Source organism: Adiantum capillus-veneris, chromosome 4 (genome assembly GCF_014529385.1).
Source record: "Adiantum capillus-veneris isolate H3 chromosome 4, ASM1452938v2, whole genome shotgun sequence".
Classification (NCBI taxonomy): Eukaryota; Viridiplantae; Streptophyta; class Polypodiopsida; order Polypodiales; family Pteridaceae; genus Adiantum; species Adiantum capillus-veneris.
In genome coordinates, this window is record NC_140934.1 from 33,179,871 (window position 1) to 33,197,158 (window position 17,288).

The 17,288-nt window shown below is 47.6% G+C and overlaps 1 protein-coding gene across 4 annotated transcripts in view; it reads right to left on the reverse strand.

Annotated features, from left to right (window-relative positions):
• Positions 1–276: 276 nt before the first annotated feature.
• LOC147458958 (phosphatidate cytidylyltransferase 2-like) overlaps positions 277–17,288 on the reverse strand; it is a 101,520-nt gene continuing 84,508 nt past the window's right edge. For 3 of the 4 annotated variants that reach the window (XM_086510368.1, XM_086510370.1, XM_086510369.1), the window contains exons 9-12: positions 13,785–13,913; positions 13,528–13,690; positions 13,294–13,377; positions 277–867 (exon numbers count right to left, since the gene is read on the reverse strand). In XM_086510368.1, coding sequence (XP_086366494.1) covers positions 13,307–13,377; positions 13,528–13,690; positions 13,785–13,913 — 363 coding nt within the window. In that variant the 3' untranslated portion in view covers positions 277–867; positions 13,294–13,306. The remainder of the gene's footprint in view (positions 868–13,293; positions 13,378–13,527; positions 13,691–13,784; positions 13,914–17,288) is intronic. The other variant, XM_086510371.1, reaches the window with a different exon arrangement.

Below are 17,288 nucleotides of genomic sequence, written 5' to 3' on the forward strand. Positions count from 1 at the left end.
GCCTGCAAGAAGGAACAAAATAACCTAGATACATAGGGATGAGAAAAAAAAAAAAGAGAAAACAAGCATACACCTGCGACAAGAATGTGTGTATGCATCCATACACATCCACATACTACCCCCATCCATGAATGTATGCCCATTCAATCACATACACCTGCAAGCAGATACACAGTGGCCTCAGTGACCACACCAAATGCATGTAAGCCCATGCTCACATGCATGCACCTGCAAGCACAGACATCGGGGAGAGAAACAAGAGCAACATTCTAGAAAAGAGGTAATAGTAGCTAGGTAAATGGATTCCAAGAAAAGGTTTACGAGCCTCAAGACTATTCTTGAGTACTGGGCATTGAGATACATCAGTTCTTCAAAAACTGTAAGGTATCCTTTTTCGATTGTATAGGAGATTACCTTTCAGTCACAGTTACACACTAAATCTTAATTAAATCAATGGTTTTCTTTGATCACAAGCTCAACCACCTGCAACAAATATGATGATGAATATGTACATAAGTTCATTTTGGTGTGCCTCACATACATGAACATCTCTTGTTTTCCACTGGAAAACAAAAGACTAAAATTGGATCCTAACAATAGCCAAAACCCTCTTGACCAATGCCTGAATATTGCGTTCTCCCTCTCCAGCGTCTGGTTTTCGCTAGCTTAGATAGACCCTCACCTGATATGGTACAAAGTTTACTTCTGACTTCAAACTAAGGACCTGAAGAGCTTAAAAGTGTCTGTTGTATCAAAAGAATCTGTTTATGTACATCACTAGACCCCTGCAGAAACACTTCTGTACAACACCTTGCCAAGCTCCTTGTAAAGCTCAACTTGCTGCTCCAGAGTTAATGTCTGCAAAATCTGCCATTTAATCGAGCAAATTTCAAGTGCTAGAAATGAAGATAAATTAACAGACACTGTTAGAAAGAACAAAATTGTATTGTTGGCTCGACGCCAAACATGGTTCATAAAACAAACTAAAATGTGCGCAATGTGACGGGCATTGCCTCTTTTTCTTAGTTCCCCACATAAATCATAATGCACCCAATGGTCGTGAAGGAGCGTGACATACTGGAGGGGAGGGAAGTGTGTGTGAGAGAAGAAATCAACAAACATGTTTAATGTGTGCAGTATGAACTGAATGTCATGGATCTCAGAGAGAGAGAGAGAGAGAGAGAGAGAGAGAGAGAGAGAGAAATGAAATGAAATGATATATTAACATCTATAAAAGGCCAAAATGACCTATGAGACCAAACTGATTACAATGGTGAGTCTAGTACCAAGTCTGGGTACAAACAAAGAAAACTACAAACTAGGAACTGAGATAGGCTGGTAAGCTGAGCAATGGTATAATGCCACAAGGTACAAAGTGGGGATAAGTGTCACCATGATACAATATAGCAGTAGCATGAAGCCTATCCTGATCAACACTGGGTGTCGTGCTAGAATCCTGTGGATCCTCTGCCGCAATCTCCGTCAGTGCTGCGTGGCTCCCCTCCTCAGTCGTGGTCGTCTCAATCTCCCCAACTCTATAGCTCGGTCAATAAGAGTACCACTGGTGTGTGTATGGGTGGGAACCGAGCTCTATGGTGGTGGTGGACCCTCTGCCTCTGTGGTACTCGGACAGAAAAAATCTGAGATGCGTCTCTGGGACTGTCTCTGTCTATGCCCTCTCAATATATATATATATATATATATATATATATAGAGAGAGAGAGAGAGAGAGAGAGAGAGAGAGAGAGAGTACAGTGTCAAGGGAACATAAAGATGAAAATAGATGAAGAGGTAGGTATGTAAGCCTAACCTAATCATCATCATCATCATCAACATCCTCATCACATAATACCTCAGCTCAAAACATACGGGGAGGGGTACAATCACATGAAGGCTAATGAGGAGCACAATGGGGAAAGCAGACAATGGCAATCATCCAATGAGCTCTCTCATGAGTCTCTGCAATATGACCTCAATGTCCTCGATGGTCAGCTCTCGGGGTGGGCATGCTCGATGTCGGTCAATGATGCTCCGTAGCCTCCGATCTAGACCTCGTCTACGGTGTGAATATCTATATACCTAGATGAATCCAGGATAAGCCCAGATTCGCCCTTGAAGGAAAGTGCAAGGTATGGACCCATCGTCGTGAGAGGCCAAGCTTGATGGCTTGATCCAGAAGAATGCCCCAATAAGGGTGTAACTGGGTAACCTGCGGTGGACCATCCCATGTAGTCCCTCTGTAAAAAGTAATGATCTGGCTCTGTATGGATCCTCTATGTGTAGGTCCTCTGCTCCCTGGGGGGAGAGAGAGAGAGAGAGAGAGAGAGAGAGAGAGAGAGAGAGAGAAGAGGACGAAGATCGTTTTAACATCGTAGGAAACTATCCCAAGAGACCTTAAAGATCTATCCGACAAGGAGAGTTGAACTCAAGACCTGTTATTCAAGAGGGAAATGGAGCCAATCTACCACACTTGGGTGATAGAGAGAGAGAGAGAGATATGAATGAAAGGAGATGTTATATTAACGTCTTCAAAAGGCCAAAATGACCTATGAGACCAGAGCATTACTGTGGTGAATCTCATACAAGTCAGAATAACAAAATGAAATGATAAAATGATAAAATAAAAGTACTATGGGATCCTAAAGTGGTAGGCGTGAACTAAGCAGCTAGCTGGGGTAGCTAAATCACAAGTCACAAGAGATCCAGCATCAGTTGCTGGCAGATCTCATCAATCTCCTCCATGGACAGCAGTCAAACCGGGCGTCGTGCATGTTGGGCCAAAGTGATCCGAATCCTCTAATGTAGCCTCCGTCGATGCTTTTAGTCCTCCGCAGTCGTGGGCGTCTCCATCTCCCCAGCTCAGTAGCTCGATCGATCAATGTGCCTCTGGTGTGAGGCGATAAGATCTGTTGTGGTAGTAGCTCCTCTGGGTGTCCAGTGTCTACTCTAAAGAAGTCTATGATGTGTCTCTGAGACTGGCTAGCCTCTCCTCTCATCAGGCTCTCTCTGTGTCTGCGCAGCTCGAGCAGAAGCAAACCCAGGCATCTCTGATCCTCGTACCTCATGACTTTGGAGAGTGGTCCAAAGCCCTCTCTGAACAAGCAGTGGAAGCGGCCTCGTATCTCGTAGTAGACGGGGAAGTGGCATGTGTAGTGTAACTCTGTCTCAAGCTCCATGTCACACAGGGTGCATGTCCTGGCCTCTGCTGGCACTCCGCTGTATCTCCCAGGCTCGATCCGCAGCTGGTGTGAAGATGTGCGTATCTGGCCAATAGCACACCGTATCCCATGAGACAAGTGGGTGTCCATGTATCTGGGCCTCATCACAAAACCGTCCGCCGTAAGCTGGAGAAGATGCTCTCTGTAGAAAGCCATCTTCGTGCCCAGCTCCTATATTGGCTGTACCCATGTCCTCCTGGTGTCTAGCTGAGTCAGGTCCTGGCGGATGTGCCTGGTGGTCTCGGATTGTGTAAGAGTCAAAGAAAGAAAGAAAGAAGAAAGAAAGATTTTTAACGTCTATGACAGGCCAAAATCGGCCTATGAGACAAATCAAATGTACATGGTGTGTATGTCATCCGTCTATCGGAAAGACAAATGAAACAAAACTGATACAAAACTGAACTGAATGTAGGTAGTGGGGTATCTGAGGAGGGATGGAGCTCTATCTCTAGGGGTATATGCATGTCTATATGCTCAAGGTAGTACAATCATGAGAATGCATCAAGCTATCTAGCTCCATCCTGTACTAATGGGGGGATGTAAGATGTGGTACATGGGCGGGTCTGGTGCCAAGGCTACCCGGATGAAAGCTGTCAGGTCGGCCCTCATCTGGGCCACTCGCTCCTCAGTGGCACGGCGCTCCCGGGCTCGGATCTCCTCGATCTGTCGGTGGTGGGAGCTCGCGCCCCTGTAGCCTGTGACTCGTGGTCTTCGTCTAGCTCGGCTCACCTCCGCCTGTGGGAGTGTCACTCCCCTCTGAGTGTCTGGTGAGGGAGGGGCGGCAATCCTCTGAAAGAAGTCTGTGAGCTGCGACTGTCTCCCCTCTGTCTGTGTAGCTGTGTGTGGCTGTAGTAGTGTGTCCCGATGGCTCTGTATCTCTAGTAAGAACCGTCCGAGCTGTCTCTGATCTCGAGAGTCCATGATCTCTCGGAGAGTGGGCTGTCCTCTGAATAAGGCCTCATACCTGCCTCTGATCTCAGTGTATGCTCTGCATCTACATACAAAGTGCTCCTCACTCTCCACCTCCTCTGTGCAGGCTCTGCAGACTCGCTCCTCCCTGGGAACACCAGTATGTCTCCCGATCTCAATCTCTAACCTGTGTGAAGCCACTCTCAGCTGACCAATCGCCACCCGTGAGCTATGTGGCATATATGTGTCCATGTAGCGTGGTCTCTGTATGAACCCCCCAGACAATATGGTGAGAAACTGGTCTCTGTAATCTGACATCCTTGTCCCCAAGCCAGGTGACTCCTAGACTCTCCTAGTGTATAGCTGCCACAGATCCTGTCTCAATACCAAGTTCCTCTCACTGCGAGAGAGGTGAGCATATGGTGAGTGGGGGTCGTACTGGAATGGTGGTAGGCTCTCCATGTCAAGACCGTGTCCCTCAAACCATGCTCTGACCTGTGAGTACCATGGTCTCTCATGCCCACTCTCTGATAGCTGTATAGCTGCCTCAAATGCTCTACGAGTAAGTCTGTCAGGAGGTAGCTCTCTCATCCTCTGGATGAAGCAGACTGTCTGGAATAGTGCCTCTACCACCATAGGTGGTGTGGCGAGCTCGGCTCTAATAATGTCATGTGGCACTGTCTTCTTGCTGCGGAGCAAGCGTGAGATCATACATACCTGTGGCCTCTCAAGCTGTGTCCACTGGTCAGCTGTCAATCCTGGTGCCCATACTGCCGCCGAGTACATCAAGGCCGGGGTGACTAAGGTGTCGAAAAGCCACCCCTTCGTGTGGGGTTCCTGAAAGTGTGCCTGGTGGCATCTCCGCTCTAGCATGGTCAGAGCTGCATATCCTCGGGTGAGCCTGTCAGCAGCAGCCTGCCTCATAGTGAAGGGTCCTGGTAGGCTGGTGAATGTGATGCCAAGGTAGACATAGGAGGTGACTACATCAACCTGTCCTCCTGCTGCTGTGAAGGTGGCAGCTCTCCTCACTGCACTGGATGTGTGAAAGATCAGAACCTTGGTTTTGCCAAGGTTCACAGTCAACCCCCTGTGTGTGCTGAATTCGTCCAAGGCCTCAAGATGGCGTTGCAAGCCCTCGGGTGACTCTGAAATCAACACAATATCATCAGCATATAACATGATGTGGACCGGAGTACCTGCCAAGTCGCTCCCCTCTCCCCCTGCTCGCAGTATGTAGTCGGAGATCTCGTCGATGTAGAGCCCAAAGAGTGTCGAGGAGAGTGGGCATCCTTGCTTAACACCAATGGTGCTAGCAATGGTCTCTGAAAGACCGCCTGGGCAACGAACTCGACCCGTCACCTTCTCGTAGAGAGCATATATGGCCCAAATCATCTCTGTTGGTACCCCAATGCTGTGAAGGCGCTGGAAGAGTCTCTCGCGTGGGACTGTGTCAAAGGCCTTGCGGAAATCCACAAAGCAACAGTAAAGCCTCTTCTTCCGCGCCTTTGCCCCATCAATGAGGCAGCGCAGAACGAAGATGTGATCAGTGGTGGAGAAAGCTCGTCTGAAACCTGCCTGGCCTGGAGCTCGTAAACCCTCGATCTCTGCGTAGCAGCTGAGCTGTGCCTCAAGTACTGCTCCATATAGCTTGGCCATCGTGTGGCCAATCATGATAGTCCTGTAGTTCCCTGGGTCCAGGGTGTCGCACACACTCCACACACCACCATCCATTTCACACATGAGCTAGCCTCTCTTTACTCGGCCAAGGCAGGTGTGCTGTGTCCACTCCTCTGGGAAGCCCTCCCCTATAGCCCGGTTGAAGACATGTGCAATCAACGGGGCTATAGTGGAGGCCGCATAAATGATGTGCTCACTCTGTAATCCAGTATGGTCAGCTGATCGTCTGTGCTGCATGCGGCGTATGGCCCTCTCTACCATCTCTGCTGTAAAGAAGGAGGAGCACGTGGGGCATGGCTCGTGTGGCTGTGGGATAGGAGGCTGCCTTGGCACCTCGTAAAGTCGCTCTGCATAATCATGCCATATCTGTGGATCCTCAATAGCTGTAGTCGGACGTGGCTCGCGCAGGGTGCGCCATGCCGTCGCGCTATCCATGCTCATGAATAGGCGGTATAGCTCAAGCTCCTGTGCCTCTTCGAATGCTCGCCGCTTTTGGCGTGTCAGCGTCTTCATATGCCGTCTGGCCTCTCTCTCTGTGATCTCTCCTAAGGCTCGCCGTGCACGGAGGCGTCGGTATAGCCCTCTGCATTCATCATCATACCAGCGGTTCTGAGGCATAGTCCCGGGGGGGGGGGGGGGGGTGCGTCCTGTGTGAGTGGTGTGTGGAAAAGAGCTAATAGCTGAAGTGTGGAGAACGGAAGAGATATGTGATGTGAGAACTGAGAGTGGTGTGGATGGGTGGAGGAGGCATAGGCCATGCTCGACCTTGGCCGAGTCCAGAGTAAAATCCACTGAGTACTGGAAGGGGGGCAATCTGTCTATACTAAACCCATGTGCCTGGAACCATGACGTCATCTCCCCATACCAACATGGTGTGTCTCCCTGCCTGGCTAACTATCGAGAGGACTCGAGTGCAAGGTGGGCGTACCTCTCTCTGGGAAGTTCCCACAAGCGGTGTATGAAGGAAACAGATCTGGTGAGCGCCTCAACTATGAGTGGGGCGGCAGCTAGCCCTGCTCGGATAATGGCACATGGTATTGAAGCCTTGGCTCTAATGAGCCGCGAGATCATGGAGAGCAAAGGCTTCTTCATGTCTCCCCATCCATCAGTACAACCTGTTCTCCCGTGATGATCCAATGAAGGCCCCCATATCTCAGCTCCATAGAGCAATGCAGAAGCCACCAAAGTGTCAAAGAGCCAGAGCTTCGTCCGAGGCTCCTGAAACTGAACCTATGAACACATCCTCTCCAGTCTCCCCAATGCCGAATGGGCTCTGGTCAATCTAGTCTCTGCTCCTCTCCTCAAAGAAAATGTTGGTCCACTAACAAACACTCCAAGGTAAGTTTAAGCATCTGTATATTCCATTGTCTCCTGGCCATATGTGAATGCGGGCGCTGACCTCCTCATCCACTGTGGGGTGGTATTAAATACCATGACCTTGGTTTTACCAAGGTTGACAGACAAGCCACTCTCGAGTCTCATGGGCAAACCTATGCAAAGCATCCAAGTGCGTTGCATCCCCTCCGGAGAGTCGGATATCAGCACAATATCATCAGCATATAACAATAGCGAAATCCATGTCCCTGCCAGCGCTACAGCTCTATCACCATCTCTCTCAATGTAGTCAGAAACCTCATCCACATACATACCAAATAGAGTAGGAGAGAGCGGGCATCCCTGCTTCACCCCAATAGTGGAGTGAACCCGTGTAGATAGACCCTCTGAGGAGCGTACATGCCCGACTATTGATCTGTACAGTGCCATAATCCCCCAAATGAGCTCTGTAGGTACTCCCATCTCCTGTAATCTGCGCATCAATCTAGCTTTGGGTACTATGTCAAATGCTTGGCGGAAGTCCACAAAGCTACAATAGATCCGTCTCCCATGGGATCTGCCCTCCTCGATGATGGCCTTGAGTGTCAAGATATGGTCAAGAGTAGAAAAACCTCTCCTGAACCTTGCCTGCCCAACAGCACGCATTCCGTCCCTCTCTTCCCATCTACTCAGTTGCTGCTCAAGAATGGGTGCATACAACCGTGCCAATGTGTGTCCAATTATGATAGTGCGATAATTTCCAAGCTCCATAGGGTCTCCTGACTTGAAGATAGGTACAATCGTAGATAGGCTCGAAGTATCAGGCAAGCCCTCACACATGGCACGGTTAAACATAACTGCCAGAAGCTCTGCTAGTAAATCTCTGGCATGCATGAAATGCTCAGCCACTAAGTCATCATGATCATATGCTCTCCTAGTCCTCATCCTGTCAATGGCCTTCTTCACCATCTCAGCGGTGAAAAAAGCACACGTGTGTGGGCATGGATCGGGGGGGGGGGGGGGGGGTGTCAGGAAGGCGCTGCTGTCTAGAAACTGTGTACAAAGATGATGCGTACTCACCCCGGGTCTCTGTAGAGGTGATGGTAGGGGGGGGGGGGGGGGGGGGGGAGGGGACTGCTCATGAAAGAGCCTCCATGCCTCACGCGAGTCCTGACTCAAGAATAGCTGGTATAAATCTTGCTCTAGTCGAGCCAAAAATGCCCTCTTCTTCCGCCACACTAGGCGTTGGAAGTCAATCTGTGACTGTCTGTGTGTGGTGTTCCGCAAAAGCACTTCCCTCTGAAGTCTAGCTCTAGTCTGACGGCATTCCTCATCATACCAGCTATTCTGAGGCATGCTCCCAGAACGACGTCTCTGCTCAGGCTGTGTGTGTGGGTATGCCTCTGCTGCTGCATCATGTAATGTCTAAGTCAGTATAGTAGTAAGCTCCTCCAGAGGTCGTCCTGGCTCCTCAGTGGATAGGCGTCTGTAAATCCCGTCTATGTATACAGAATCCGTCTCCCGCATGAAGGTGTAGCGAGTAGGGACTGCTACTCATGGAATGTGTGCTATACTGAACTGGAAAGAGATGGTCAGCGACACAATAGCATGATCCACTGCCACCCCCACAGGTTTGGGCCCGACTATGAGATCCTGGATACTAGAGATGAGGCTCGGCTGTGCCATGACACAATCTACCGTGCTGGCTCCATGTCTGTGTGGAAAGCATGTGAAGCGTCCCGCAGCGGGAAATCTCTGTAGGCCATTCAAGATGGCCAATCCATGTGCAGTCCCCATGTCTATCAAGTGCCGTCCATACTCAGTATGTTCCCCATCCTGTGATATCCTAGATAGGCCCGTCTCTGCAACATCGAGCTCTCTTAGCATCTCCTCTGAAGTATCATAAAATACCGTCTGATGATGGGCAGTCCTAGCATTGAAGTCCCCTAGAATGATAATGTCACCTGAATACCCATATGTCATCATCCAAAACAAAGAAGGGGGGCTGTCCTCTGGGTGGTGCATATACTGACGTACTCAGGGAAAAGTAGCAAATGGCAATGTAAAGAAATCTGTCAGTCTCTGCTCTCAATCTCACCCACATGTACCTAGCTTGTTCATCCCTACGAGCTATATGTATCAATGGCTGCAACTCTTCCCTGAATAACACTGCCACTCCTCTTGAGCCCCGCCCTCTGTGCTTTGATTGTGTCTCCTGTCTACAAACTCTCCCATCTGTATCCACTAATGTGAGGCATAGACTGCCTAGGGGCCTGATATGTCTCAGAGTAGAAGATGATGTCTCTCTCGGTAAAACTCTCCTCAAAAGCACCCACATCAAGACGCATAGGTCCATTACAATTCCAGGTAGCAACTTTGAGTGTGGTCCCATAGGCCTCACACCGTCATGTGGAGCGCAGTATCACCACTCTTCCATCTCGGTAGAAAGCAATCTTACCTTTTTTCCATGCCACTCTAATCTCTGGCATTACTTCTTGCATATGGGCGACCTGTGAGAGGGTAAGGTCATCCCCGAGAAAGATGCACGTCTTCTTAAGAGTTGGTCTCTTCTTCAAAAAGTCCTTCGCTTCAATGGAGGGAAAACGAAGGATGAGTGCCCTTTCTTTCGAGGTTTCCCTCTTGCTCGTATTTTTCTTGTTACCCACTCTCCAAGCTCTTGAGTGCATCGGCTCATGAACCCCCATAAAAGCCATGAGTTCTTTTACCTTTTCGTCTACATTATCTTTGGAGAGAGAGAGAGAGAGAGAGAGAGAGAGAGAGAGAGAGAGAGAGAGAAATGAAATGTTATAATAACGTCTTCAAAAGGCCAAAATTACCAATGAGACCAAACTGTTACAAAATTGTGAATCTAATACCATGTCTGGGTACAAAAAGACTTGAACAAAAATACTACTACTACTAGAATCCATCCTCATCTGCACTCTGGATGTCGAGAGAGTATGACTCGAATTCTTTGTTGTAGTCTTCGTCGATGCTGTGTAGCCCCTCTCCTCAATCGTGGCCGTTTGGATCTCCGCAGCTCCAATGCTTGGTCAATGAGAGTGTCGGTAGTGGTTGAATGAGTGTTGGCCGAGCTCCGCACTTATGGCTGCTTCTCTGGCTGTCCCATATCTAGCGAAAAGAAATATGCAATCCGTCTCTGGGACTCTCTCTCTCTCTCTCTAGCTCTCACTAGTAAAGTGTCTCTATATCTGTGTAACTCTAGTAGATATAGCCCAAGACATCTCTGATCCTCATAACTCGTGACCCTAGAGAAAGGACCAAAACCCTCTCTAAATAAGCAGTGGAAACAGCCCCGAATCTCATAGTACACTGTGCAATGACATATGTAATGTAGCGCTGTCTCTGGCTCTAGCTGAAATAAGCGGCATATCCTGTTGTCTGCTAGTATCCCTCTGAATCTACCGGTCTCAATCTCCAGCTGATGTGAGGATGTGCATATCTGACCAATGGCACACTGCAAACCATGCGACATATGTGTATCCATGTAGCTGGGTCGAATCACAAAGCCATCTCCTGTGAGGTGAAGAAGATGCTCTCTATAGAAAGCCATCTTTGTGCCCAACTCCTGTGGCTGCTCTATCCATGTCCTCCTGGTATCCAGCTGGATCAGGTCCTGACGAATGAGTCTAGTAATCTCTACCCGTGTAAGAGACATCGAGGGTGTCTGAAGAGAGTACTGGAAAGCGGGCAGCCTGTCCATGGTGAAGCCATGCATCTGAAACCATGTTGTCATCTTTGCATACCAGCATGAAGTGTCCCCCTGAAGAGCTAACTGTCTGGAAGACTCAAGGGCCAGTCTAGCATATCTGTCTCTAATAGTATCCCACAAGCTGTGCACAAAGAAGACTGTGCACAAAGAAGACTGATCTGGTAAGCGCCTCAATCTCCATAGGAAGGGCAGCTAGCTCTGCTCGAAGATAGCATGGGGTACGGAGGCCTTGGCTTTGATCAATCGAGAGATCATAGATACCAAGGGCCTCTCCATATGTCTCCAACCATCTTGGCCTACATAAGGTCCCCATATCTGCACCGCATACAACATAGATGAGGCTACTAAAGTATCAAAGAGCCATAACTTTGTCCGAGGTTCCTGGAACTGAACCTGCGCAGTGCGAACACATCCTCTCCAAGCCTCCCAAGGCCGCATAAGCTCTAGTCAGTCTAATCTCTGCTGCTCTCCCCAAAGAAAACCTCCGCCCAATGAAGACAACCCCAAGATAAGTGTATGCATCTGTATACTCTACAATCTTCTCACCATATGTGAAAGTCGGTGTTGATCTCCTAATCCACTCTGGTGTGGTGTTAAACACCATAACCTTGGTTTTACCAAGGTTTACAGACTGTGTAATGCATCCAACTGTCGCTGCATTCCCTCTGGTGAGTCAGAGACCAACACAATAACATCAGCATATTACAACAATGGGATCCACGTCCCTGCCAGCTGGGCACCTCTATCACCCTCTCAATCAATGTAATCAGACACCCCATCAACATACATACCAAATAGAGTAGGAGACAATGGGCAACCCTGTTTCACCCCAATGGTGGAGTGAACTAGCTCAGATATCCCCTCCGGGGTGCGTACATGTCCCATCACTGATCTGTATAGAGCCATAATCCCCCAAATCAACAGTATGGGCACCCCCATCTCCTGCAGTCTGTGCATCAATAGAGCTCTCGATACCATGTCAAATGCTTTGCGGAAATCCACAAAGCTACAATAAATCCGTCTCCCATGTGACCTGCCCTCCTCAATGATGGCTCTGAGTGTCAGAATATGATGAAGAGTGGAGAAACCCCTCCTAAAAGCGGCCTGGCCCTTTGCTCGTACACCCTCACCCTCTGCCCAATTACTCAACTGCCGCTCAAGAATGGAGCTCGGGCACTCACCGAGCATTATCAGCTGTGCCGCACTTCGCCCTCTCCTGACTGCCGCCACAACCTCGTCATGCTGCCATCTCAGGGTTCTGGCGGCACCGACTTGGCTTCATCGCTTCTGTTTCTCACTACGGCCACGAAAACCCCCCATTCCTTTCCTTTCTCTGCATGGTTACCTGTGTATCTTGACCAGTTTGTCTTCTCTGGTTTGCTTTGATTTCGAATCAAGGTTTGCTGCGGTTGCATTTTTGTTGCTAGTTTCTTGTTTTCTATGCCTGCAATTTTTGTTTGTCTGTGTTTTCTTGCTTTTTGCTTCTTGTGCTGCATGGTTTGCATGCGAGTGGTGTGTGGGTGTGTTTTGCTTGCATGTCTGTGTGTTGTTGCATGTTTGTTGCTGTTTATTTTTTGATTGCTGAGTTTAAGTGCAGATTTTGGATGGTAGGGTTTGTATGGTGGGGTTGGCAGGTGTGGGGTGGTTATAGCCTCGTCTTCAGCTTGCTCTTTCATGCTTTATGCTTGCGGCTTGAAGAAGGCCATAGTCCTGTGGATCACTGCCGGAGATGGTTTTGAGGCCGCCTCTCTCTTGAAGTCTGGTGCAGAGTCTTTTGCGGTGGTGATGCCTATTCTGCTCAGATGTGCCAGGCGGCTTTGGAGACCCAGAGTTTGATATCGGCGATTCTTTCATGGAGTTAGCCAGCCTCCTTGTCAAAGTCTAGGTTGCCTATTGCTGCTTCAGCTCTCTACTACTTTCTTCCTTTACTCTCTTGCTCCTAGCTCTTGTAGTATCTTTTGTAACTTTGTAGCACTAGTAATTTTCCCCCTATGGTTGGGGTTTTTCACTACAAGTTCCGTTGGCCTACGGGCTGATGGAATGCCTGTGGACTTTTGTAATTTGATTTGTGATACAAACAGTACCAAGCCCTCTTTTTCTTGGGGGGGCAGGGGGGAGAGAGAGAGAGAGAGAGAGAGAGTACCCCAAGAGGCTGAATACTCCAGCACCAAAAGAAGACAAACGAGGTTACACATGGAGTGGAATGGCCAATTGAGACGGCTCAAGTAGAAGATGCAAAATAGGGAGGGGAGTGCAAAACACCCAAAGAAGCAAAACCAAATAATCTTGCCTTCGCAATTTCCATCAACACCATACAAGCATGGTAAAGGCCGGAAAATATGAAAATTTGAAATGAACAACCGGCCACTATTTTTTTTTAAAACAAAGCTTTTACGGCAATTGTGGATACTGCCAACTGCACTCATGGCCCATACATATTACCTGGTCCATTATATCATCTACAGTTATATTGAGAGGAGCAATGAATGACTGGTAATAAATGTACGAGAAAACTGCCATCACCATCTGCATAGAAGCAAACAAAGTTCCAAATGACTGACGAGATAAATATTGCCTCGCAAATTCTGAATTTTCTGAGACTTTCTCCTTTGCTCAACCATTCCGGAGGATCTGAGCACTACACCAAAACAGGAAATCAAAAACCTTTAACACTACCTGACAGTCCATACGATCTGTTATTCCCCCATGTCCAGGAATGCTGTCCCCAAAATCCTGAAAATAGCAGCTCATTAGTTTTTGACCTTTGGGCAAGATGAATGTGTACATCCATGGTTGAAATCTTTGAGCGTAAGCACGTGTGCTGCGTGTTTATGTGAACCTGTATGATTAGCGAGTAAACATCAGAGAGAGAGAGAGAGAGAGAGAGAGAGAGAGAGAGAGAGAGAGAGAGAGAGAGAGAGAGAGATTTGAACCTTAATTTTGAAGGCACGTTTGAAACCGCTTGCAAAGAAGCCACCAAAAGGAGCAATGATGGATGCAAATAGGCCATAAACCAACGCATGAGTTTGTACTGGTAGAATGCTAACCTCCCGCACTGGAAACTGCAAACACAGTTGAAATATTAGCTGCCTCTGTCACAAAATGATAGACCCACTCGACGAGGATCTGTAAGTTGGTGAGAACTTCAACTTTTTCTGTTGTTTCTAGGATTTAGGCCCCTCGATCGGGATCTGCAAATTGGCTCCGTTCTTTAGTGGCTTGACACGTCAGCAATTTGTGACAGCCTCTCATGGCTTAACCATCCAGCCAATGGCCGATGGGCCAAGGCTCAAGCCTCTAGTGTTGCCAAGGTACCATTTGGGCCTTTCAACTTTGGTACCCTTAGCTCTTTTCTAGACTCTCTCTTTCTTTCGTCGTATGTGTCATATTAGCTTTGGCTTAGTCCATTTCATAAACTACTAACATCAGACTATACTAGCATCAGACCACTGGAAGTGTCAACCCTGCCATAAACAAAGTCCAACTTCTCTTTAAGGCTAATTTTCTGCTCTCACATGCTCATACGCAAAGCTCAACCATCTCTGAGAGCAACATGAGCAGGACCTCATCAGTGAAGATCTTTTTGCAATGGACAACCATAAGAAAGGTTTCAAATACCAAGCACGCTCAGTCAAACTTCATGTTCCCACGTTGGCCAAAAACTCCAAGACCAACTCTCACAATAAAAACTTGACTATGCATGATTTTCTACAGCAAACTTCAGCACCAAACTGCCTCTCTAACATGCTAGCACTCCATGGTGAAAGGAAGTGAAGAATCCTTAGTTATGAATTGTAAGGCTGGACACTCTGATTTAAAAAGAAACGAGGTTGCAATGTGTGAGATAGAAGAGAGAACAGCCAGTACACCTCACAATGATACGTTCAACCTCCTGAAGAAAGTATAACCAGCAGGAACAACATTGGCATATATATGCCCCTAGCCTTGCAAAAGCATGTCTAGGTAGGGTAGAGGAGCCAGTTAGAGGCGGCGAAATTTCAACGCCTCAAGCTTGCACTACACCATTTCGAGCACGAATGGGCGCAAATCCAAGGTCTCCTCTTCATGTCTCTGCCACAAAAGGCTGCATCGCGAATGGAGACTTGTCGACGGAGCACGACAGGTTTTCCTGTGTAACAAAATTGAGGGTGAGTTGCAAAACTGCCAAAAGGGGTAGATAGGTTCGCTTCAGGCAGCAAGGCTTGAACGCACGCCCGTCGCCTGCACGAATGGGGAAACGACACGTCCACATTATCCTAACCACAAACTGTAAAAGAAGGCACACCCAGCTTATAAGAAAGACATCAGGGTTTGGAAAGATGTGTACAAAGAAGGCCAGTGGCTTGCACAGTATGATAATAAGAAGGTATGACGCCAGCCCGTGTGTACTTGACTGGTGCCACAAACTATTGAATAATTGGGGGGTGGTTCGTCCCTAAAGGGAGACCCATCTTTTAATTGGCCGCCCCTCTACCCTAATGGGATGCATGAAAAAATGTCAGATCCGAAGTAGATCTCTGCAAAGAAACTCCATCCACGGCCAGCCCAAGCGGTAGGAGTTGCACTCTCGGTGGCAGAGCCACCTTAAAAGGGATAGTCTAAAGTGCATCATACATGGGAGAGAGGCCGTGGGTGAAATGGGCAACCTGCAAACTAAAAATGCAGACAAGCAGACAGAGGCAACGATGGCAATGATAACCGCTAGGGAGGAGAGAAATGAAAAGAGATAATATATTAACTTCTATGCACTAAAGGCCTAAAAGACCTATGAGAACGTAGAATCACATCATTACCATATGATCCAAATGTCCAGTAAAAAAGACTACACTTAAAAATGCTTAAAATATAAGAAAATAATTGAACCAGTAGAGCTGGCTGGTAGCCTACCACCGAAAGCCTAATCTCCACAATAGGCAGGCCATTGTAAGTACCTTCACATAAACTCTCTCATGGGCCACTGCATCATGGACATAATCTCCTCTATGAAGATTCTTACCTTATAGGGTCTGCTCTATGCCTCTCAATGATGGTCTGGGATGTGATGATGGTAAATACATCACCTGACGCGATCAGCAAGAGGGAACAAGGGCATTGAGATCTACTAATCTCTTCTAGGTCTATCCACAAGAGTCCCATGGGCTTAAAAGTGGCGTGCCCAAAGGTCCTGTGAGAGCACTACTTTGGAAGAACTCTGAGCAGGTCAATCATTTGTTGTCTGTAATAAAGCATGTCTATGCCAACGTAACTCTAGCAAGAATAGACCAAGGCATCTCTAATTAGGGTAATCCATCACCTTGGACAAAGGCCTCAAGCCCTCTCTGAAGAGATGATGAAATCTTCCCCGTGTCTAATAAAAAATACTATTACTAGGTACAGGCATATGTAACGCTCCTTAATGCTCCTCCATCTCTTAACTCTAAGTAACATACCTGGCATATCCGATACTACAAAGGTTAAGACTATGCGACAGGTGTGAATCTATGACACATGAATCTCCGTAAAGTAAAGAAAACGCTATTTGTAAAAACCCATTTTGTTTCCCAACTCATGAGGAACCCACGTCCTCTATAAAAATTACAATCTACCTTAGATCCTATCTGATATTCCTAATGATCTCTGAACGAATGAATGCAAGTATTAAAAGGGTGGAAATCTGTCCATACTAAAATCATCCAACTGAAATCAAGTTGACATCTGTGCATACCAACATCTAGAGTCTCCCCCAATGGCTAGCTGTCAAGATACCTCGAGCACCAATCTAGCATAACAATGACTTGGAAGCTCCCATAAGCCATGTATGTAAGCTACCAATTTAGTTGGTGCCTCAACCACAAGCGATGTAACTCCCAATTCTCTGCTATAGCAATTCATGTAGCATAGAGGCCTTACACGGGATCACTCCTTCATATCATAGTGACTAGCGGACTTTCCATGGCTCTCCATCCATCGTACATGCGGCCAGACTGACCGCAACAGTCACGACTAGGTCCCCAAATCTGTAACCCATTCAATAAAGTGGATATAACCAATGTATCAAACAACCATAGCTTAATCCAGCTCCTCGAATTGCAGCAATGAGCACATCTGCTCCAATCTTGCAAGGGCCACATATCCTCATGTAAATTCAAAAGTTGTTGCCTCTCTTAAAGAGAAAGAGGGTCTCAGAAAGCCACGCCCAAATATGTGTAGGACATTGCGTGATCCACTTCTTGACCATATTTAAATAACTGGTGTCAATTCCTCACCCACTTTGCCGTGGTGTCAGATCATCACCTTGGTGTTGCCAAAGTTCACAGAGAAATCACTACCATGTGCATAGCTCTGGAATGCTATATGTTACCCCTTTAGCGAGGCAATAAGAACAATATCATCTGAATAAAGCAAAACAAGGGTATCCAAGTGCATGATAACTGTGCAGCTTGACCGCCCTTTTTAAG